This window comes from Salmo trutta, chromosome 14 (assembly GCF_901001165.1).
Source record: "Salmo trutta chromosome 14, fSalTru1.1, whole genome shotgun sequence".
NCBI lineage: Eukaryota > Metazoa > Chordata > Actinopteri > Salmoniformes > Salmonidae > Salmo > Salmo trutta.
Window position 1 is genome coordinate 77,101,080 of NC_042970.1, and position 24,855 is coordinate 77,125,934.

Below are 24,855 nucleotides of genomic sequence, written 5' to 3' on the forward strand. Positions count from 1 at the left end.
CATAAACTGAAATTAGTGGCTAAACTGACACTCTGTCTGTCTTTTTTAGAGTGATAGGCACCGATATGGACAATCTAAACTGATATCATTGGCATTTGTTCGATACGATATCGATATATACATCGGTTTATACAAAACATTGCAACTGTGTGAAGGTTCACCTTTCTATTCACTTCCATGGCTCCCTGGGGGCAAGATAACTGCTTGCTGATTGCCTGTTGGGCCAAATATATATGTTCTGGGGGCCTAACATCTGAGCAATTGTATTAGTATAAAATTAATATAATTTTCAAATGTTTTTTCACTTCAAATATATCTGGGTATTTGTATTACTATGTATTTTTTGCAAATCTTTATCAAGGGTGCCAATAATAGTGGAGGTCGTATTAAATGTTAGTATGTAGTGATTAAACAGTGAGGCTATCCTTATCCTTTGTAGCTCAGTTGGTAGAGGATGGTACTTGTAGCACCAGGGTAGCATGGTACTCGTAACACCAGGGTAGTGGGTTTGAGTCCTGGGATGCAGGCATGACTGTCTGCTGAATAGTATATATTGTATTTGTGATTACAGCAAATATTTCATAATGAACTTTGATTTTGCATAAATTACTTAGATAGTGAAAGATGAAGCCAATGAATGCACAATGAAAGGTTCTGAACATAAGACAGGAAGTATTACAACTGTGAGTTTTGTACTAATAGTATTGAAAATGTATCACTATTAAACAGCTGACATTTGCACCAAACACTGAGGACAGTGAGCCTGCACATTTCAAAGTTGTTTTGGTATTGGTAGCTTTTACAGTTTTGTCGCTACATGTGCCAGCGGAAAGAGAATAATAATATGTCGGATTTCTAAAGTTGTTCTTGCTTTCAGAAAGCACATCTGACTCTAACTAATAAATGTTCCATCCTCTTCCTCGACTCTCGAAATGTCATTACAACACATGTCAACATGATGGCGCTATAATAAAGGACATTAGAGGTAAACTTGTTTTACAGTAGCAAACAGTCTTTAGTTGATAAACTATCTTGAATGATTGCTCTCCGTTTGGGTTGCTCAAGAGTCATGAGAAGAAAGAGTAATGAGAAGAAGCTCAGGCATGAAGGACAAACTTGATTGATTTGTACAAGTTCAGATATCTCCCTTTACTGCTTTTTAAGCACATTTGACGTGAAAATCAACGAGACGTGAAGATCAACGTGTGCCAATGCGCAATCGCTGCGCAAGGTCAAAGTTGTCCACAAAGAGTTCCATCAAAGATGGCGTCTCAGCGTCGGCAAATGATGCAAAGCGTAAGACAAAAACGATTTCTCCCTTTTGTAGACGTGCTTATTGATTTAAAAAAAAAAACAGTCACATTGTGTTGTTTGAATAAAGTAATCTAACTCTCCAAAGGACAATTGAAACAACTACTTCACGGGCCCTGTGCGGGTGTGCCGCAAACAGCAACATCCGCCGCTAGCCTAACATGGCTAAAAACATTGCTAGCTTAGTCAGCTAGCTAACTAAGTGTGTGTTCTTCACTTGGCAATTTATATGTATTTAGCTAGTTACTATTTAAGGGGCGATTTTCTTAGCCACGGGTCAGTTGGGTTTTATCCAAATAGTAGTGATAGTGAAGAAAGGGATATTTTCTGAACACACCAACTTCGTTTTCTGCTAATATTACACTGTGAGCCTAAGTTTCTATGTGAATATTGTAGTTTCTATGGTCGTCAAAGCCTAAACTGAAGCAGAAGTCTGAGGAGACAATTAAGCAGGCCAAGTAGCAGGATCATTTCAATGGTTGTCAGAAAATTCTGAACACTAAAACCATAGAATTGGGCTACATAAGTAGGATCGCTATGACTCTAACACAATAGCTAATGTCATTCTTCAATCTCCACCCTGGTAGCATCAGAGCTGGACAGATGACCTGCCCCTGTGTGAGATGTGCGGGGTGGGCACGGCCCCCAACTGTACCTACGGACCCGACGGAAAGGACACCCAGAGCCACCCCAACGAGGACGGACACTTCAGGTTCAGGTAACTAAGTCACCTGAGCCTGATTCACACTTTAAGGCCAGCTGTCCTGGCCTGGTTACATATCCACCATAGCTACGGGAACCATGCTGGAAAGGACCAAATAACAAGAAACATATTCAAGCCAGCATAGTTTGGCTTGGCAGTCTGAAAATGCTACTGGAGCCATGGATATGTCCCTGTATACCAGCATTGCCCAAACAAGGGGTTGTGACTTTTGAAAATGTGGTTGTTAGATACCCCCCCCCAATTGCTTGGTTCATAGAACCGGGGTTACGTAGTAACCTCTGTTAGCCACTAGATGCGGTTGTCAGATTACACAAACCCTCAAAGAATTCAAAAAACAAATCCAATTTTGATTAACACCCATATCTATGGGGTGAAATACCACAGTGTGCAATCACAGCAGCTGTGACCTTTTGCCACAAGAAAAGGGCAACCAGTGAAGAACAAACACCATTGTAAATACAACCTATATTTATGTTTGTTTATTTTTTTGTAAGTGTAATGTTTAGTGAATTTTGTGTTTATCTATGTCACTTGCTTTGGCAATGTAAACAGATGTTTCCCATGCCAATAAAGCCCTTTAATTGAATTGTAATAAACAGAGCAGTTTTTATTTTCTTCCTACAATTGTGGCTCTATCTTTTAAAAGCTTTATGACCCCATTACTGAAAGATGAGACTCTCAGAAACACGTTTGTGTCTGCTGTTTCCCTCTACAATGCCCACAAGCCTCAGTAGAACAGATTGGACAAGACCACACACTACATCAGACTAGGGAGGGTGGAACTAGGCCCTATCTTTCTACACAGAAGATCAAACAAAAGTATTGCCTGATGAGCTTCTGAACTTCCCAATACCTTTCTGATGCATTTCAGTCACCTCAGACTAGGGCCGGGACTTTAGTATCATGGCAAGTAAATAAAACATGAAGCGGATTTAACTTCTTTAGAAAAACAGCCCTTATGTTGGAAACAAACATTATTTTGTCATCCAGAGTCACATGTATTTATTTTTCCAATCTATTGCACACAATATTTTACATACAGAAGGTTTTTAAAGGACCAGAGAGTTAATACTGCTTCTTTTTTTCATTTTTGCCATGGAAACAATATTGCAATACTGGTATCATCCCGGCCCTACTTCAAACCATTCTTCCTTCATATTGATATACTGTCAAAAGTACTGTCAGAGGGATTTGTAATAGACTGTCATAGCCCCAATTAAAAAAGTAAACATTGGCCGTTGTTGATTACATCACGTTTTACATGGTGGGGTCGTGGGCCAAAAAAGAGAAAGCCCTGCTGTATACCCACACCCGTATGTAGCTTCCATACTCACACTTTCCAAGGCTGGTGATCTGTGCAGATTACACAGCCAGTAAGAGTTCTAGGAATATTGACCAATCAGACATAAAGAGTTGTATTCTGTCCAATCAGAGGTGAGGATGGCTTTTTCCTGTACAGGGTTCGATGGGAGCAGGGTCCAGCTTTGTGTCTCAATGGGTGAGTTTGTTGTTGCATGGCCCGGTGCCCCCGTGGGTGGAGATTTCTCATTAGTACCAATGGAATGGTCTAAAATAATCAAACTCTGCCCACAAGGGGGATCCGGGCCATGCAAAACAAACTTGACCAGTGTCTCGCAACAGACCAATCAAACATAAGAGTTGTTCTTGTTTTGACCACTGAGACAAAGAGTTGTTTCTTTCTGTCCAATCAGAGGTGAGGAAGGCTGTTTCCTGTATGGAGTGTTTAATGGGTTTGATGGGAGCAGAGTGTCCAGCTTCGTCTCTCAGTGTCTGACAGCAGAACTGCTTCTGGGTCAGCTCAAGTCTACACACACTGACGCTGATGTCCGCAGAATTCTCTCACAGGTGTGTGTGTGTGTGTGTGTGTGTGTGTGTGTGTGTGTGTGTGTGTGTGTGTGTGTGTGTGTGTGTGTGTGTGTGTGTGTGTGTGTGTGTGTGTGTGTGTGTGTGTGTGTGTGAGAGAGAGAGATATCGACTGTTATGTCTTTGAATCAGCGTGTCTGCCTGTCTGCTCTAGGTAGAACGCGTTCGCAGAAGCATCATATCATAAGAAATGCTATTTCAATGTTTATACCATCGACCCTTGTTTTATCCTAAGGCCTTCGACGTTGTAGAGAAGAGTTACTTTGAGACAATCGGTGACGCTCTTGCAGAGAAGGCTACTATTATATCCCAACTACCTGAGGTAAGCATGGCACTCTGTCACTCACTCACACACACAGTGTAGACTTGAGACTATTATTATAGCGTGTTAAGTTTCCTTCTGCTACTTAGATTTCAGATCTTTTTGCACCGTTGATTTCCCTGGCAACCACAGTTTTAATTCACATTAGAATGTACTCATTGGGAATCAATATAGTCTCATTAGCCATTTAATCGACCTTAACTAACATTCTTAAATCTCTTAATCTCCTCTCTCCTATTACCATCTTCTTCTTTTTTTTGCCTCCCTCTCCCTCCCTCCCTCCCCCACCTCTCCCTCCCTCCCCTACATCTCCCTCCCCCCTCCACCAGGGAGTATCATTCCACCAGCTCTCCCCCCAGAGTCAGAAGCTTTCTGAGAGGCTGAAAGACCTGGAGCAGGAAGTGTCTGGTGGAGCTACCGCTGTTGTGGCTCTGATACACAACAACAAGCTCTACATCGCCAACGTGGGTACGTACTGTTGTTCAACACACACACACACACACACACACACACACACACACACACACACACACACACAGGAAGCTCACATGCAGGCACAAATTCAGGAGCACAGCCTTGCACTAACACGACCACAGCCATGTAAACAAACAAACACAATTACACCTCCTAGGGCTTTTTATGTCCTCACTGACCTTTTACACACAGTTATAATGACCTTTACTTCTCTGAATCAAAACACCTGTTAGAAATGATATTCAGAACGTCAACAGGCCTTGTTCTAGCCTTTCTGCCCTGTAACTCTTTTCTTCGTCAACATCTGTCTGTGTGTGTGTGTGTGTGTGTCTCTCTGTCTGTGACCCCCGAAGCCAGAGACAGGAAAAACATTTAAACATATTATTTGAGAAAAATCCAAAAGCCAGACCACTCTGGTAGGAAATTAGAATTCTAGCCGAAAGCCAGAAAGAGATTTCTAAAATGAACACACACATTCCCTGAGGATTTCACCGTGGGTTGATATAACAACCAGACCCATTCTCATAATCATTTCTCATTGGTCCAATAGGCCTTATACCATCTGTCTGGCTGTTCCATCCAGACATGTGTGTGTGTGTCAGTCATTGGTTCATAGGAAATAAACTCCACTGGTGATTTAAGTCCTCCATAATTGTAAAGGATCTTTAAAGCTACGATTTGGTCTCAACTATTCCAGACTGGCCATTTGGGGTCCTTTTTTCCCTCCATGGTTAGCCACCTCTCTGCCCGTCTCAAATTGGGATTTGGGGGCCAAATAAAAGACAAAGAAAGAAGGGGGAGGAATGAAGGAGAAAAGACACTTGGGGTTTTCAAGTGTCGGAATAAGGGCAGAAAATTATGTATTTTTTAGGGGGAGAAAAAAACGAAAGGTTGTTCATTACGGGAGGGAGTGGTGGAGAGGAGGAAAAGGAGACTGTTCAGTCCACCTCACCAGCTATGTACAGGTCAGGGTCAAAGTGGAGAGGTGACCTTGGCAATGAAACGGAACCTTTAAGGGAGAAAAGTGTTTCCAGCTGTGGAGTCGCCTGACTCATTCCATACTGTGTTTGTGTGTGTGTGTGTGTGTGTGTGTGTGTGTGTGTGTGTGTGTGTGTGTGTGTGTGTGTGTGTGTGTGTGTGTGTGTGTGTGTGTGTGTGTGTGTGTGTGTGTGTGTGTGTGTGTGTGTGTGTGTGTGTGTGTGTCCTATGGGCTTGTTATGTTTTATTTCTGCTGAGATGTGAAGGGGTGTAGAAGTTGCTGCAATGCCACGGTCAGGAACACAAGACGTAAACAACGTCTCCTCTACAATTATGCTAACCAAGCTAATACCCACCAGCATGGACAGGTTATTCGATTTATTTATGGACAGTTTATTTGATTTATTTATGGACAGTATATTTGATTTATTTATGGACAGTATATTTGATTTATTTATGGACAGTTTATTTGATTTATTTATGGACAGTATATTTGATTTATTTATGGACAGGTTATTTGATTTATTTATGGACAGGTTATTTGATTTATTTATGGACAGCATATTTGATTTATTTATGGACAGCATATTTGATTTATTTATGGACAGTATATTTGATTTATTTATGTACAGTATATTTGAATTATTTATGGACAGTATATTTGATTTATTTATGGACAGTATATTTGATTTATTTATGGACAGTTTATTTGATTTATTTATGGACAGTATATTTGATTTATTTATGGACAGTATATTTGATTTATTTATGGACAGGTTATTTGATTTATTTATGGACAGTATATTTGATTTATTTATGGACAGTATATTTGATTTATTTATGGAGAGTATATTAGATTTATTTATGGACAGTATATTTGATTTATTTATGGACAGTATATTTGATTTATTTATGGACAGTATATTTGATTTATTTATGGACAGTATATTTGATTTATTTATGGACAGTTTATTTGATTTATTTATGGACAGTATATTTGATTTATTTATGGACAGTATATTTGATTTAATTATGGACAGTTTATTTGATTTATTTATGGACAGTATATTTGATTTATTTATGGACAGTATATTTGATTTATTTATGGACAGTATATTTGATTTATTTATGGACAGTATATTTGATTTATTTATGGACAGGTTATTTGATTCTAATCAACTGGTCTTAAAGCCAGAAAGACCAATTAATAGACAATTACAACCATTTAATTTGTCAATTATTATTAACGAAATGTAAATGTTATTTGGCAGATTCTCTTATCCAGAACGACTTACAGGAGCAATTAGGGTTAAGTTCCTTGCTAAGGGCACATTGACAGATTTTTCACCTAGTCGGCTCGTGGATTCAAACCAGCAACCTTTCGGTTACTGGTTTATATGAGAGAGAGAGAGATTATTTTCCCTTTTGTACTTTAACTATTTGCACATCATTACAACTTTGGAACTTTTGTGTGTGAGATAGTGAATTCCAGCCATTTAATGAATGAAGTAATCAATAAGTGAGGTCTCCATTACAGTGACTTTCAGACTGGTTTCAGTCAGGGATCTTAGTGATGAGGATGTCTGTGTCAGACTTTTAATTGATCAATGTACCAATCAATCAATAAAATGAAATGGTATTATTATACAATACTGGATTATGTTCTGTTTCTGGTCCCGGTACCAACCAAACTCTCTTACTGTATTTAATTAATATGGGTGGTTGTGTTGTGGTCCAGGTACCAACCAGGCCCTGCTGTGTAAGTCCTATAAGAGGAGAAGGATATCTTACCAACAGGTTGTGTTTGTATTGTGGCCTAATGGTTGTGTTGTGGTCCAGGTACCAACCGGGCCCTGCTGTGTAAGTCGACCAGCGACGGTCAGAACCAGGTGATCCAGATTGGACGACCTCACACCACAGAGAACGAGGACGAGCTCCAGAGACTAGCTGGGCTGGGTGAGAGACACACACACACACACACACACACACACACACACACACACACACACACACACACACACACACACACACACACACACACACAGACACACACAGACACAGGCTGGGCTGGGCTGGGTGAGTCACACACACACACACACAGAGTCTGTGCATGGGTTCACTTCACGCTGTTACAGCCTGGTAGCTACGGGAGAAGTTGAGCCTTGCGCTTCAACACTCTTAGTTGTTGTGGAAATTGACCCACTAGGCTGTTTACTTTGTGCACCTACGTCATTCTGCTGAGTCTGCCTTTAAAATGGAATGGGGGTCAATTCATTGGAAAACTCATACCCTGGTTGAAGGTGACCTCTTCTCCTTCCCCTCCCCTCCCCTCTCTTCTCCTCCCCTTCCTCTCTTACTTTCATCACCGCCACCCATCTCTCCTTCATTCGTCCTTTACGTCTGCCCTCCTCTTCCCTTTCTTGCTGTTTCCTTGTTCCCTCCTCGTTCACTCCCCTTCACCTCTCCCCCCGTCTCCTCTTCTCCACCTCATCCCCTCCTCCCACCCTGTCTTTCCCCTTATCTCATCCTCCGCTCCCCTTCACCTCTCCTCCTGTCTCTTCTCCACCTCATCCCACTTTACCCCTCATCCTCTCCTCCATCCCCCAGGTCTTGATGTGTCTGGTCTTCGTCAGGCAGCTCTGATAGCTGGTCAGAGCAGCACCAGGAGGATTGGAGACTACAGGGTTAAATATAACTACACAGATATAGATCTGTTGAGGTAGGGGTGCACACACACACACACACACACTAACGCATGTACATCCATTTATACACACACACCCCCCCACACACACAAAGGCTCAGAAGTCCAATTTCCTGCTGTCCTCTGTAGCCGAGCCAAACGGATGAATATAAAGCTGGATCTTTGAATAGGATTCAAGTTATCCACAGAAAAATGCACTTAATTGAGTTTCCAATTGGATTTCTTCAGTGCTGCATAGCGGTAGGTAGACTGAGTACAAGAGATTTCAAGTGGAAAAACGCTCCACTTTTGTATTTGTATTCATTAAGGATCCCCATTAGTTCCTGCCAAGGCAGCAGCTACTCTTCCTGGGGACCAGCAACATTAAGGAAGTTACAAATATTACATCACATTTCATAACACGTTTCACAGCACATTAAGTGTGTTCCCTCAGGCCACTACTCTACTATCACATCTCTACAATACAACGTCCTTGTGTACGTGTGTGTCTTATCATGTGTGTCTGTGCCTGTGTGTGTGTGTCTCTTCACAGTCCCTTCTGTTCCATAACGTGTATTTTTATCTGTTTTACTGCTTGCATCTGTTACCTGATGTGGAATAGAGTTCCATGCAGTCATGGCTCTATGTAGTACTGTGTGCCTCCTATAGTCTGTTGGGGACTGTGAAGAGACCTCCGGTGGCATGTCTTGTGGGGTATGCATGGGTGTCGAGCTGTGTGCTAGTAGTTTATACAGACACCTCGGTACATTCAGCACGTCAACACTTCTTACAAAAACAAGTAGTGATGAAGTCAATCTCCTCCACTTTGAGCCATGAGAGATTGACGTGCATATGATTAATGTTAGTTCTCCGTGTATTTTTAAGGACCAGCCGTGCTGCCCTGTTCTGAGACAATTGTAATATTCCCAGCTCCCTCTTTGTGGCTCCTGACCACACTACTGAACAGAAGTCCAGGTGCAACAAAACTAGAGTCTGTAGGACCTGTCTTGTTGATAGTGTTGTTAAGAAGGCAGAGCAGCGCTTTATTACAGACAGACTTCTACCCATCTTAGCTACTGTTGTATCAACATGTTTTAACCATGACAGTTTACAATCCAGGGTTACTCCAAGCAGTTTAGTCACCTCCACTTCCACATGATTTATTATATGATTTAGTTGAGGTCTAGGGTTTAGTGAGTGATTTGTCCAAAATACAATGCTTTTAGTTTTTAAAATATTTAGGACTAACTTATTCCCTGCCTCCCATTCTGAAACTAACTGCAGCTCTTCATTAAGTGTTGCAGTGATTTGACTCTCTGTAGTAGCTGACATGTATAGTGTTGATTCATCCACATACATAGACACACTGGCTTTACTCAGGGCCAGTGCCATCAAATCAAATCAAATCAAATCAAATTTATTTATATAGCCCTTCGTACATCAGCTGAAATCTCAAAGTGCTGTACAGAAACCCAGCCTAAAACCCCAAACAGCAAGCAATGCATGTGAAAGAAGCACGGTGGCTGGGAAAAACTCCCTAGGAAAAACTCCTGAGAAAGGCCAAAAACCTAGGAAGAAACCTAGAGAGGAACCAGGCTATGAGGGGTGGCCAGTCCTCTTCTGGCTGTGCCGGGTGGATATTATAACAGAACATGGTCAAGATGTTAAAATGTTCGTAAATGACCAGCATGGTCAAATAATAATAATCATAGTAATTGTCGAGGGTGCAACAAGCACGTCCGGTGAACAGGTCAGGGTTCCGTAGCCGCAGGCAGAACAGTTGAAACTGGAGCAGCAGCATGGCCAGGTGGACTGGGGACAGCAAGGAGTCATCATGCCAGGTAGTCCTAGGGCTCAGGTCCTCCGAGAGAAAGAGAGAAAGAAAGAGAGAATTAGAGAGAGCATATTTACATTCACACAGGACACTGGATAAGACAAGAGAATACTCCAGATGTAACAGACTGACCCTAGCCCCCCGACACATAAACTACTGCAGCATAAATACTGGAGGCTGAGACAGGAGGGATCAGAAGACACTGTGGCCCCATCCGATGATACCCCCGGACAGGGCCAAACAGGCAGGATATAACCCCACCCACTTTGCCAAAGCACAGCCCCCACACCACTAGAGGGATATCTACAACCACCAACTTACCGTCCGAAGACAAGGCCGAGTATAGCCCACAAAGATGTCTGCCACGGCACAACCCAAGGGGGGGGCGCCAACCCAGACAGGAAGACCACGTCAGTGGCTCAACCTACTCAAGTGACGCACCCCTCCCATGGACGGCATGGAAGAACACCAGTAAGTCAGTGACTCAGCCCCTGTAAAAGGGTTAGAGGCAGAGAATCCCAGTGGGAAGAGGGGAACCGACAAGGCAGAGACAGCAAGGGCGGTTCGTTGCTCCAGCCTTTCCGTTCACCTTCACACTCCTGGGCCAGACTATACTTAATCATAGGACCTACTGAAGAGATAAGTCTTCAGTAAAGACTTAAAGGTTGAGACTGAGTCTGCGTCTCTCACATGGGTAGGCAGACCATTCCATAAAAATGGAGCTCTATAGGAGAAAGCCCTACCTCCAGCCGTTTGCTTAGAAATTCTAGGGACAATTAGGAGGCCTGCGTCTTGTGACCGTAGCGTACGTGTAGGTATGTACGGCAGGACCAAATCGGAAAGATAGGTAGGAGCAAGCCCATGTAATGCTTTGTAGGTTAGCAGTAAAACCTTGAAATCAGCCCTTGCCTTAACAGGAAGCCAGTGTAGGGAAGCTAGCACTGGAGTAATATGATCAAATTTTTTGGTTCTAGTCAGGATTCTAGCAGCCGTATTTAGCACTAACTGAAGTTTGTTTAGTGCTTTATCCGGGTAGCCGGAAAGTAGAGCATTGCAGTAGTCGAGCCTAGAAGTAACAAAAGCATGGATTAATTTTTCTGCGTCATTTTTGGACAGAAAGTTTCTGATTTTTGCAATGTTACGTAGATGGAAAAAAGCTGTCCTTGAAGCAGTCTTGATATGTTCTTCAAAAGAGAGATCAGGGTCCAGAGTAACGCCGAGGTCCTTCACAGTTTTATTTGAGACGACTGTACAACCATCCAGATTAATTGTCAGATTCAACAGAAGATCTCTTTGTTTCTTGGGACCTAGGACAAGCATCTCTGTTTTGTCCGAGTTTAAAAGTAGAAAATTTGCAGCCATCCACTTCCTTATGTCTGAAACACAGGCTTCTAGCGAGGGCAATTTTGGGGCTTCACCATGTTTCATTGAAATGTACAGCTGTGTGTCGTCCGCATAGCAGTGAAATTTAACATTATGTTTTCGAATGACATCCCCAAGAGGTAAAATATATAGTGAAAACAATAGTGGTCCTAGAACGGAACCTTGAGGAACACCGAAATTTACAATTGATTTGTCAGAGGACGAACCATTCACAGAGACAAACTGATATCTTTCCGACAGATAAGATCTAAACCAGGCCAGAACTTGTCCATGTAGACCAATTTGGGTTTCCAATCTCTCCAAAAGAATGTGGTGATCGATGGTATCAAAAGCGGCACTAAGATCTAGGAGCACGAGGACAGATGCAGAGCCTCGGTCTGACGTCATTAAAAGGTCATTTACCACCTTCACAAGTGCAGTCTCAGTGCTATGATGGGGTCTAAAACCAGACTGAAGCGTTTCGTATACATTGTTTGTCTTCAGGAAGGCAGTGAGTTGCTGCGCAACAACTTTTTCTAAAATTTTTGAGAGGAATGGAAGATTCGATATAGGCCGATAGTTTTTTATAATTTCTGGGTCAAGATTCGGCTTTTTCAAGAGAGGCTTTATTACTGCCATTTTTAGTGAGCTTGGTACACATCCGGTGGATAGAGAGCCGTTTATTATGTTCAACATAGGAGGGCCAAGCACAGGAAGCAGCTCTTTCAGTAGTTTAGTTGGAATAGGGTCCAGTATGCAGCTTGAGGGTTTGGAGGCCATGATTATTTTCATTATTGTGTCAAGAGATATAGTACTAAAACACTTTAGTATCTCCCTTGAGCCAGGGTCCTGGCAGAGTTGTGCAGACTCTGGACAATGAAGCCCTGGAGGAATACCCAGATTTAAAGATGAGTCCGTAATTTGCTTTCTAATGATCATGATCTTTTCCTCAAAAAAGTTCATAAATTTATTACTGCTGAAGTGAAAGCCATCCTCCATTTGCGAATGCTGCTTTTTAGTTAGCTTTGCGACAGTGTCAAAAAGAAATTTCGGATTGTTCTTATTTTCCTCAATTAAGTTGGAAAAATAGGATGATCGTGCAGCAGTGAGGGCTCTTCGATACTGCACGGTACTGTCTTTCCAAGCTAGTCGGAAGACTTCCAGTTTAGTGTGGCGCCATTTCCGTTCCAATTTTCTGGAAGCTTGCTTCAGAGCTCGTGTATTTTCTGTATACCAGGGAGCTAGTTTCTTATGACAGATGTTTTTAATTTTTAGGGGTGCAACTGCATCTAGGGTATTGCGCAAGGTTGAATTGAGTTCCTCGGTTAGGTGGTTAACTGATTCTTGTCCTCTGACGTCCTTGGGTAGGCAGAGGGAGTCTGGAAGGGCATCAAGGAATCTTTGGGTTGTCTGAGAATTTATAGCACGACTTTTAATCTTCCTTGGTTGGGGTCTGAGCAGATTATTTGTTGCAATTGTAAACGCAATAAAATGGTGGTCCGATAATCCAGGATTATGAGGAAAAACATTAAGATCCACAACATTTATTCCATGGGACAAAACTAGGTCCAGAGTATGACTGTGGCAGTGAGTAGGTCCAGAGACATGTTGGACAAAACCCACTGAGTCGATGATGGCTCCGAAAGCCTTTTGGAGTGGGTCTGTGGACTTTTCCATGTGAATGTTAAAGTCACCAAAAATTAGAATATTATCTGCTATGACTACAAGATCCGATAGGAATTCAGGGAACTCAGTAAGGAACACTGCATATGGCCCAGGAGGCCTGTAAACAGTAGCTATAAAAAGTGATTGAGTAGGCTGCATAGATTTCATGACTAGAAGCTCAAAAGACGAAAACGTCATTGTTTTTTTTTTTGTAAATTGAAATTTGCTATCGTAAATGTTAGCAACACCTCCGCCTTTGCCGGATGCACGGGGGGTTTGGTCACTAGTGTAACCAGGGGGTGAGGCCTCATTTAACACAGTAAATTCATCAGGCTTAAGCCATGTTTCAGTCAGGCCAATCACATCAAGATTATGATCAGTGATTAGTTCATTGACTATAACTGCCTTGGAAGTGAGGGATCTAACATTAAGTAACCCAATTTTGAGATGTGAAGTATCACAATCTCTTTCAATAATGGCAGGAATGGAGGAGGTCTTTATACTAGTAAGATTACTGAAGCGAACACCGCCATTTTTAATTTTGCCCAACCAAGATCGAGGCACAGACACGGTCTCAATGGGGAAAGCTGAGCTGACTACGCTAACTGTGCTAGTGGCAGACTCCACTAAGCTGGCAGGCTGGCTAACAGCCTGTTGCCTGGCCTGCACCCTATTTCATTGTGGAGCTAGAGGAGTTAGAGCCCTGTCTATGTTCGTAGATAAGATGAGAGCACCCCTCCAGCTAGGATGGAGTCCGTCACTCCTCAGCAGGCCAGGCTTGGTCCTGTTTGTGGGTGAATCCCAGAAAGAGGGCCAGTTATCTACAAATTCTATCTTTTGGGAGGGGCAGAAAACAGTTTTCATCCAGCGATTGAGTTGTGAGACTCTGCTGTAGAGCTCATCACTCCCCCTAACTGGGAGGGGGCCAGAGACAATTACTCGATGCCGACACATCTTTCTAGCTGATTTACACGCTGAAGCTATATTGCGCTTGGTGACCTCTGACTGTTTCATCCTAACATCGTTGGTGCCGACGTGGATAACAATATCTCTATACTCTCTACACTCGCCAGTTTTAGCTTTAGCCAGCACCGTCTTTAGATTAGCCTTAACGTCGGTAGCCCTGCCCCCTGGTAAACAGTGTATGATCGCTGGATGATTAGTTTTAAGTCTAATACTGCGGGTAATGGAGTCGCCAATGACTAGGGTTTTCAATTTGTCAGAGCTAATGGTGGGAGCCGTCGGCGTCTCAGACCCCACAACGGGAGGAGCAGAGACCAGAGAAGTCTCGGCCTCCGACTCCGACTCGCTTAACGGGGAGAACCGGTTGAAAGTTTCTGTCGGCTGAATAAGCGACACCGGTTGAGCATTCCTACAGCGTTTCCCTCCAGAAGCCATGAGAAAGATGTCCGGCTGCGGGGACCGTGCGAGGGGGTTTATACTAACGTTACTATCTGTACTTACTGGTGGCACAGACGCTGTTTCATCCTTTCCTACACTGAAATTACCCTTGCCTAACGATTGCGTCTGAAGCTGGGCTTGCAGCACAGCTATCCTTGCCGTAAGGCGATCGTTCTCCTGTATATTATGAGTACAACGACTGCAATTAGAAGGCATCATGTTAATGTTACTTAGCTTCGGCTGTTTGAAGTCCTGACGAACCATGTCCAGATAAAACCTCCGGGGTAGGAGAGTTGAATGAGAAAAAAGTTGAGTGAGGGAAAAAGTAAAAATATACGGTAATGAAAAAGTAAAGACCGTCAGGTAGCAAAGTAAAAACGGCAACAAAAACGCACAACAGCGTAAACAAGTCTGCAAGTTGTGACCGGAAACAGGAAACAGGAAACACTCAGGATCATCACTCATGTCCTTAGTAAAGGTTTCTACCTGGATTATGTTGGAGAGGCTTCCATTAAAGAACACCCTCTGTGTTCTGTTAGACAGGTAGACAGGGGGTATAAAGCCATAAACAGATATGTTTTTCCATCAGCAGAATATGATCGATAATGTCAAAAGCCACAAGTCTAACAAAACAGCTCCCACAATCTTTTTATCAATTTCTCTCAGCAATCATCAGTCATTTGTGTAAGTGCTGTGCTTGTTGAATGTTTTCCCCTATAAGCATGCTGAAAGTCTGTTGTCAATTTGTTTACAGTAAAATAGCATTGTATCTGGTCAAACACCATTTTTCCCATAAGTTTACTAAGGGTTGGTAACAGGCTGATTGGTGGGCTATTTGAGCCAGTAAAGGGGGCTTTACTATTCCTGGGTACCGAAATGACTTTAGCTTCCCTCCAGGCCTGAGGGCACACTTCTATTAGCCTTAGATTGAAGATATGGCAAATAGGAGTGGCAATAGCATCCGCTATTATCCTCAGTAATCTTCCATCCAAGTTGTCAGACCCTGGTGGCTTGTCATCGTTGATAGACAACAATCATTTTTCACTTCTTCCTCACTCACTTTACGGAATTCAAAAGTACAATGCTTGTCTTTCATAATTTGATCAGTTGTTATACTTGGATGTGTAATGTCAGCGTTTGTTACTGGCATATCATACATATGTTTGCTAATCTTGCCAATGAAAAAAATCCTTAAAGTTATTGGCAATATCAGTGGGTTTTGTGTTGAATGAGCCATCTGATTCAGTGAATGATGGAGCTGAGTTTGCCTTTTTGCCCAAAATTTCACTTAAGGTGCCCCAAAGCTTTTTACTATCATTCTTTATATCATTTATCTTTGTTTCATAGTATAGTTTCTTTTTATTCAGTTTAGTAACATGATTTCTCAATTTGCAGTGTTTTTGCCAATCGCTTGTGCAGCCAGACTAATTTCACATTCCTTTTGCCTCGCCCTTCTCAACCAAACATTTTGTCATTCCTCATCAGTCCACAGGGTTTTAACAGTTTATACAGTCATTTTCTTAATGGGTGCTGCTTATTAGCAACTGGAATAAGCAATTTCCCAAATGTGTCAAGTGCAGCATCTGGTTGCTCCTCATTACACACCACTGACCAGCAAATATTCTTTACATCAACAACATAGGAAATTGCTGCACAACTGTTTGTATGACGCCTTATACACTATATTAGGCCCAGCCTTTGGAACTTTGGTTTTCCTAGATATGGCTACTGTATTGTGATCACTACATCCGATGGATCTGGATACTGCTTTCAAGCTAATTTCTACAGCATTAGTAAAGATGTGATCAATACAGGTTGATGATTTCATTCCTGTGCTGTTTGTAAATAGCCTGGTAGGTTGACTGATAACCTGAACAAGGTTGCAGGCGCTAGTTACAATTTGAAGCTTTCTCTTGAGTGAGCATTGTGATCAAAGCCTTTCAAAATATACCTCTCTGTTTATCTCAAGCATTAACAAACATGTCAAACGTTATCCAGATACTGACTGTTAGCACTTGGCGGTCTATAGCAGCTTCCCACTAGAACGGGCTTTAGGTGAGGCAGATGAACCTGTAGCCATATTACTTCAACAGTATTTAACATGAGATCCTCTCTAAGTTTTACAGGAATGTGGTTCTGAATATAAACAGCAACACCTCCACCTTTGGCATTTCTGTATTTTCTGTAGATGCTATAACCATGTGTTGCTGCCACTATATCATCAAAGGTATTATCTAAGTGAGATTCAGAAATTGTCTGAATATGAATGTCACCTGTTGTTCATGATTTCATGAACCTTGTTTCTTAAGCTACATATGTTAACGTGGGCTATTTTTAGCACTTTTCTGGGATGCTTGATTGTTTTCATTGCTTAGCAGAAGTAGACATGCTCATGTTCTGTATGTTAGTGCAGGGTGAGCTGCACACAGTGGACTTCCTACTAGGGCATACCGCCTCAGTGCTAACACTATAACTCATAGGCACATGATTACTGCATACAATAGCTGTAGGACCCACTTTAGATTGTATTGTAGGTTGGAAACAACGTTTTGCTGCGCTTCCTCATATCGTTTACCTCTATCTCATCCCTCTCTTTTCTCCTGTCTTTCCTTTCTCTTTCCCTCGCTATCACTCTCCTCCTTCGATCTGTCCGTCTTATTCCTTTTCCCCCATGCCCCGCCCACGACCATCAGCGCCGCCAAGAACAAGCCGATCATAGCAGAGCCGGAGATCCAGGCCAGCCAATCGTTAGAGGGCGTGACGGGCTTCCTGTTGCTGATGTCAGAGGGGCTCATCAAAGCCCTTGAGTCCGCCCACGGACCTGAACAGGCCAATCAGGTGGGTGTATTCGCTTATCCAATGAACCTCTTAACCAATACATTCACAACAAGCTTCTTTGATAAAGACCTCGGTCCAAGGAGGACGGTGCTAGTCTTTCCCAATCGTCATAGTTCACCACCACCTCTTACTCTCCTCTTCCCAACTCCAACATCATCTACCCCTCTCTACCTCTCCTCCTTCGCCTCCCTCCCTCCTTCCCTCTCTCTCCCTACTGATTTCAGTTGATTTCCCCATGAGATGAAACGTTGCATTGTTTTCCCCTCTCTCCTCCCCTTCTAGGAGATGGTAGCGATGGTAGCAGCAGAACTAGCCCAACAGGGAACCCTAGAGGCCGTGGCCCAGTCGGTGGTGGAGCGGGTCAAGCGGCTACACCACGATGTCTACGCCAGCGGACGCCAGAGGGCGTCCCACTGCTCCCGCCACGAAGACATGACGCTGCTGATACGCACGCTCAACTACACGCTGGCCGACGGCGCGCTCACACCCACACTGGGTAGGTGTGGAGACACACACCCCACACTGGGTAGGTGTGGAGACACACCCCCACACTGAGTAGGTGTGGAGACACACCCCCACACTGAGTAGGTGTGGAGACAGACCCCCACACTGAGTAGGTGTGGAGACACACCCCCACACTGAGTAGGTGTGGAGACACACACCCCACACTGAGTAGGTGTGGAGACACACACCCCACACTGGGTAGGTGTGGAGACACACCCCCACACTGAGTAGGTGTGGAGACACACCCCCACACTGAGTAGGTGTGGAGACACACCCCCACACTGAGTAGGTGTGGAGACACACCCCCACACTTAGTAGGTGTGGAGACACACCCCCACACTGGGTAGGTGGGGGAGACACACACCCCACACTGGGTAGGTGAGAGACACACACCCCACACTGGGTAGGTGGGGGAGACACACACCCCACACTGGGTAGGTGGGGGAGACACACACCCCACACTGGGTAGGTGGGGGAGACACACACCCCACACTGGGTAGGTGGGGGAGACACACACCCCACACTGGGTAGGTGTGGAGACACACCCCACACTGGGTAGATGGGGGAGACACACACCCCTCACTGGGTAGGTGTAGAGACACACCCCCACACTGAGTAGGTGTGGAGACACACCCCCACACTGAGTAGGTGTGGAGACACCCCCCCACACTGAGTAGGTGTGGAGACACACCCCCACACTGGGTAGGTGGGAGACACACACCCCACACTGGGTAGGTGGGGGAGACACACACCCCACACTGGGTAGGTGGGGGAGACACACACCCCACACTGGGTAGGTGGGGGAGACACACACCCCACACTGGGTAGATGGGGGAGACACACACCCCACACTGGGTAGGTGTGGAGACACACCCCACACTGGGTAGATGGGGGAGACACACCCCACACTGGGTAGGTGGGAGACACACACCCCACACTGGGTAGGTGGGAGACACACACCCCACACTGGGTAGGTGGGAGACACACACCCCACACTGGGTAGGTGGGAGACACACACCCCACACTGGGTAGATGGGGGAGACACACACCCCACACTGGGTAGGTGTGGAGACACACCCCCACACTGGGTAGGTGGGGGAGACACACCCCACACTGGGTAGGTGGGAGACACACACCCCACACTGGGTAGGTGGGAGACACACACCCCACACTGGGTAGGTGGGAGACACACACCCCACACTGGGTAGGTGGGGGAGACACACACCCCACACTGGGTAGGTGGGGGAGACACCCCACACTGGGTAGGTCGGGAGACACACACCCCACACTGGGTAGGTGTGGAGACACACACCCCACACTGGGTAGGTGTGGAGACACACACCCCACACTGGGTAGGTGTGGAGACACACACCCCACACTGGGTAGGTGTGGAGACACACACCCCACACTGGGTAGGTGTGGAGACACACACCCCACACTGGGTAGGTGTGGAGACACACACCCCACACTGGGTAGGTGTGGAGACACACACCCCACACTAGGTAGGTGGAGACACACACCCCACACTGGGTAGGTAGGGAGACACACACCCCACACTGGGTAGGTAGGGAGACACACACCCCACACTGGGTAGGTGTGGAGACACACCCCACACTGGGTAGGTGGGAGACACACACCCCACACTGGGTAGGTGTGGAGACACACCCCACACTGGGTAGGTGTGGAGACACACACCCCACACTGGGTAGGTGTGGAGACACACACCCCACACTGGGTAGGTGTGGAGACACACACCCCACACTGGGTAGGTGTGGAGACACACCCCACACTGGGTAGGTGGGAGAGACACACCCCACACTGGGTAGGTGTGGAGACACACCGCACACTGGGTAGGTGGGAGACACACACCCCACACTGGGTAGGTGTGGAGACACACCCCCACACTGGGTAGGTGATGGAGAGACACACCCCCACACTGGGTAGGTGTGGAGACACACCCCCACACTGAGTAGGTGGAGGAGATACACACCCCACACTGGGTAGGTGTGGAGACACACACCCCACACTGGGTAGGTGGGAGGCACACACCCCACACTGGGTAGGTGGGAGACACACACCCCACACTGGGTAGGTGTGGAGACACACACCCCACACTGGGTAGGTGTGGAGACACACACCCCACACTGGTTAGGTGTGGAGACACACCGCACACTGGGTAGGTGTTGAGACACACACCCCACACTAGGTAGGTGTGGAGACACACACCCCACATTGGGTAGGTGTGGAGACACACCCCACACTGGGTAGGTGTGGAGACACACACCCCCACACTGGGTAGGTGGAGGAGAGACACACCCCCACACTGGGTAGGTGTGGAGACACACCCCCACACTGAGTAGGTGGAGGAGAGACACACCCCCACACTGGGTAGGTGGAGGAGAGACACACCCCCACACTGGGTAGGTGTGGAGACACACCCCCACACTGAGTAGGTGGAGGAGATACACACCCCACACTGGGTAGGTGGAGGAGAGACACATACACAGAGAGCAGAAACACTCACAAGGTACGATGAAATTGTATTTATTTCACCTTTATTTATTTCACTTTTATTTAACCAGGCTAGTCAATTAAGAACAAATTCTTATTTACAATGACGGCCTGTCAAGAGGCAAAAGGCCTCCTGTGGGGACGGGGGATAAAAACTCACAACAATGTAAGACTAAACACAGACAGAAGACACTGGCAACAGCACAAATACAACAGCAAACTGTGTGTGTGTGTGCGTGTGCGTGCGGGCGGGCGGGCAGGCAGGCAGGCATGTGTGAAGTGTAAAACAACAGGCTTCCTTATATAAGGCAATGGGGTGACAACTAGGAACAGCTACATGTCTCAATAACCTGTTCATCTATTTGTCCTTTGAACTCCTCCGGGGACACCAGATCCTGGAGTTTTAGGTTGGCTTGGAGGGAATCCAAGATCAGGTCCTGGAGTTTTAGGTTGGCTTGTCGGGAATTCAAGATCAGGTCCTGGAGTTTTAGGTTGGCTTGGAGGGAATTCAAGACCAGGTCCTGGAGTTTTAGGTTGGCTTGTCGGGAATTCAAGATCAGGTCCTGGAGTTTTAGGTTGGCTTGTCGGGAATTCAAGATCAGGTCCTGGAGTTTTAGGTTGGCTTGGAGGGAATTCAAGATCAGGTCCTGGAATTTTAGGTTGGCTTGGAGGGAATTCAAGATCAGGTCCTGGAGTTTTAGGTTGGCTTGTCGGGAATTCAAGATCAGGTCCTGGAGTTTTAGGTTGGCTTGGAGGGAATTCAAGACCAGGTCCTGGAGTTTTAGGTTGGCTTGGAGGGAATTCAAGATCAGGTCCTGGAGTTTTAGGTTGGCTTGGAGGGAATTCAAGATCAGGTCCTGGAGTTTTAGGTTGGCTTGGAGGGAATTCAAGACCAGGTCCTGGAGTTTTAGGTTGGCTTGGAGGGAATTCAAGCTCAGGGGCTGAATAATGAAAGGGACTGTTAGCATAAAACAAGATTGAGATCTGAGTTTGTATGTGTTCTCATTTCATGCTAGAAGAGAGGATATATAAAATGACAGGTTTCTTATAATGGTCTTCTAAATAAGAATGTACCCGTGTTTGAGCCTGCGTGTTGCTACTGATGTCCACCTGACAGCACTGTAGAGATCACAATGGTGAGTTAGATGTCTCTGCATGATACACAGAGTCAAGAGCCTTCAGTGTAGAGCATGAACCTGGCCAATGAGGGTCTGAGTTATACCTCAGTTCATATTCTTCAAAATGATTCTCATACATTCAAACGGTCTCCAGATGCATTGCTGGTCATCTGCAGGCAGACCTCAATACCAAATGAACAGGAAAGCTTGAATTCTTCATCTAATTCAACAAACATTTCTACTTCTAGTTTACTATGTTTCCAGGTGGTTGTATCTACAGTGTCAGTGTAACAGTGTAGGTTCCGTCCCTCTCTTCGCCCCAACCCGGGCTCGAACCAGGGACCCTTACACACATCAACAACTGACACCCACCGAAGCATCGTTACCCATCGCGCCACAAGAGCCACGGCCCTTGCAACGCAAGGGGAAACCCTACTTCAAGTCTCAGAGCGAGTGACGTCCCCGATTGAAACGCTACTAGCGCGCACCACCGCTAACTAACTAGCCATTTCACATCGGTTACATCAGTACCCTTCTCTGACTGCCCCAGCACCACTATATTACTACTATAATACTGATGTACTCTGTCTCTCTACTGTCTCTCCTCTAGGTGGACGTATCTACCCAGTGTCGGTGCCCTACTCCAACTGCCCCAGCAGCACCAGTAAGACCAGCGTCACCCTCTCCCTGGTCATGCCCTCTCAGGGGGGTACCCTCACCAACGGGACCAACACAGCCTCCACTCTGGAGGAGGGCACACCCACACACACACCTAGGTAATATATATCATATATGCCATGTATCCATAGCAACTCACCCAAAGTGCGCACACACCGAGCTAATAACACACACACACACACACACACACACACACACACACACTCACCAACAGGACTAACACAGCTTTCTTTCACTGGAAGAGGATACAAATGCAGGCATGCTCACACACATACTAGAGATGGGTGATATGGCCAACACATCATATGACAATATTTGTGTGATGTTAGTGAATAGAAGACTGTGTTTTATGAGTAGTGCATGAGCCTAGCATGACAACAGATGAAATGAAAGGGATTTGAATGGGCTTTGAATGGGCTTTCTCCATTCTGATGGTTGTATACACACTAGGACAAGACTGACAGGGATGTAGTCCAATATGTAGAACTTTTCATTTCATGTAGCACTGTATCAAAATATAGTTGAAGAGTGTATTGTTAAAATTTATACCGGTATGTGGATCCATACCATTATACTGGTATTCTCGATATATCGCCCAGCCCGAACGCATACACACATCCACCAAGCTAAACACACACTTCCACCCTGGCTTGATTAGGATGCTTTCTGCAGGCATGGATGACCTTGTGTTCTTGGCCATACTCCAACAAGTGTAGACGATGGTTTCATAGCCAGTTGCATAATTTTAGTTTTAAGTTCATTTTAGGTTTTCATTTGGGTTTGTTAGGGTCATTTCAGATAAACCATAGTGTAATTGTTGGCCCGAGGTAAGACCACACGTTGGCTTCATGTTATTTTGTTGTTCTTAGAGGCATGTGCATGGTCCCTGTTCTGAGTCATTGATTGGTTCATTCCTTCTACCCTTCTTTACTTTGCTGTCTTTTTTTCCTTCATTCCTTATTTATTTTCCTTCTCTGAATCTCCTCCTGCTCCATCGCTTTCCCATCCTCCATCTGTCTATTATTTCCCCCCTTTCTTTTGCTCTACTCCCCCTCCCTCCCTCCATCCATCTCTTTCTCCTCACCTCCTTCGCCACCTCTAGCACGCTCCTTCTACCCAGCGCCATCCGCCGTTCCTCCCTTGACATTCTCCAGTCCATAAATGAGCTCTGTCTCTCCCCTCTTCCCTCTCTTCCCCCTCTCCCCCCTCGCCCACCCGCCCCCCTCCCACCCCCTATCCCACCCCGCAGCCAGAGTCCCACCACCACGCTCCATTCCACCAATAACCAGACCACCCAGAGCTCCAGCTCTTCTTCAGGAGACGGAGGCAGCCTCTTCAGGTAGGTAGCTCGGTGGGTTAGAGAAGGTTCAAATCCCAGGCGGGATGGTTTCTATTCTGTTTCTAGGAAGATTATGTTGACTAAAATATAGTTTGTATTGTACTCTCTCCAGACAGCGTGGCAGCCAGGCGGTGCAGCCAGACGAGACCGGACGGGTCCCTCCCTATGTTGACTTCACCCAGTTCTACCGGCTGTGGGGGTCGGACCACGGAGACTTCCTGGGGACACAGGGGTCCTCAGCCGGGCTGGGGCCTCAGTGATGGAGGGGGACAAGATTTGGGGTGAAGAGACTGATAACTGCTCTTGAAGGAGGGAGGTATAGGAATGTATTGGAGGGGTTGTGTGATGGATTTTGGCGGTGTTGTCGAGATTTAGAGCGTCTGATATGGCATCCTTGGGCAGAAACGTATTTCTATTTTTTTACTTTATCATGACTATTCCTTTTACTACAGCCGATAACGTGTTTATTACACGCCTAATGAATGAATGATGTGGGGTTATCAGTCTGTCTGTGAACAAGGGAGGGAGGTGGGAAGGAGGAGAGGGGGATGAATGAATGATGTGGGGTTATCAGTCTGTCTGTGAACAAGGGAGGGAGGTGGGAAGGAGGATGAATGAATGATGTGGGGATATCAGTGCGGGTGACACATTACATAAGGAGCTGACAAGTGAAGGGACTCATCTCAGCTGTCTCCTGTTACTGTAGCTCTTCGTTGATCTCTCTTTCCACCCCACTCCCTCCTACTCTCTACCTGCCTCTTCACTCTCTCTTTCTCCTCTTTATCCATGTTTGGTCTGGAGAGTGGCTGATTGGAGGAGAGATGGGCAGTTGAAGTGATTACATTTTTTTGATAGTTATGAAATCATGTATATCTGACGTATGTTTATTTTATGTATGGTTATATATATTTTATGTACAGTTGAAGTCGGAGGTTTACATGCACTTAGGTTGGAGTCATTAAAACTTGTTTTTCAACCACTCCACAAATTTCTTGTTAATAACAAACTATAGTTTTGGCAAGTCGGTTAGGACATCTACTTTGTGCATGACACAAGTCATTTTTCCAACAATCGTTTACAGACAGATTATTTCACTTATAATTCACTGTATCACAATTCCAGTGGGTCAGAAGTTTACATACACTAAGTTGACTGTGCCTTTAAACAGCATGGAAAATTCCAGAAAAAGATGTTATAGCTTTAGAAGCTTCTGATAGGCTATTTGATAT

The 24,855-nt window shown here is 45.1% G+C and overlaps 1 protein-coding gene across 1 annotated transcript; it reads left to right on the forward strand.

Annotated features, from left to right (window-relative positions):
• Nucleotides 1-1,023: 1,023 nt before the first annotated feature.
• Nucleotides 1,024-24,606, forward strand: LOC115147443 (TGF-beta-activated kinase 1 and MAP3K7-binding protein 1-like). Its single transcript, XM_029689683.1, has 12 exons — nt 1,024-1,296; nt 1,899-2,029; nt 3,748-3,901; nt 4,155-4,241; nt 4,571-4,709; nt 7,533-7,649; nt 8,301-8,412; nt 17,332-17,476; nt 17,759-17,972; nt 22,220-22,385; nt 23,537-23,626; nt 23,739-24,606. Exons 1-12 carry the CDS (start codon nt 1,264-1,266, stop codon nt 23,884-23,886), a joined length of 1,536 nt encoding a protein of 511 aa, XP_029545543.1. The 5' UTR covers nt 1,024-1,263; the 3' UTR covers nt 23,887-24,606.
• The last annotated feature ends 249 nt before the right edge of the window (nt 24,607-24,855 follow it).

Excerpts from the sequence above, each read along its gene's own strand:
- LOC115147443 (XM_029689683.1), top strand. The coding sequence starts at position 1,264 with ATGGCGTCTCAGCGTCGGCAAATGATGCAAAGC. Across the intron at positions 3,902-4,154 it reads TCCGCAGAATTCTCTCACAG|GCCTTCGACGTTGTAGAGAA; the intron begins GTGTGTGTGTGT and ends TTTTATCCTAAG. Across the intron at positions 4,710-7,532 it reads GCTCTACATCGCCAACGTGG|GTACCAACCGGGCCCTGCTG; the intron begins GTACGTACTGTT and ends GTTGTGGTCCAG.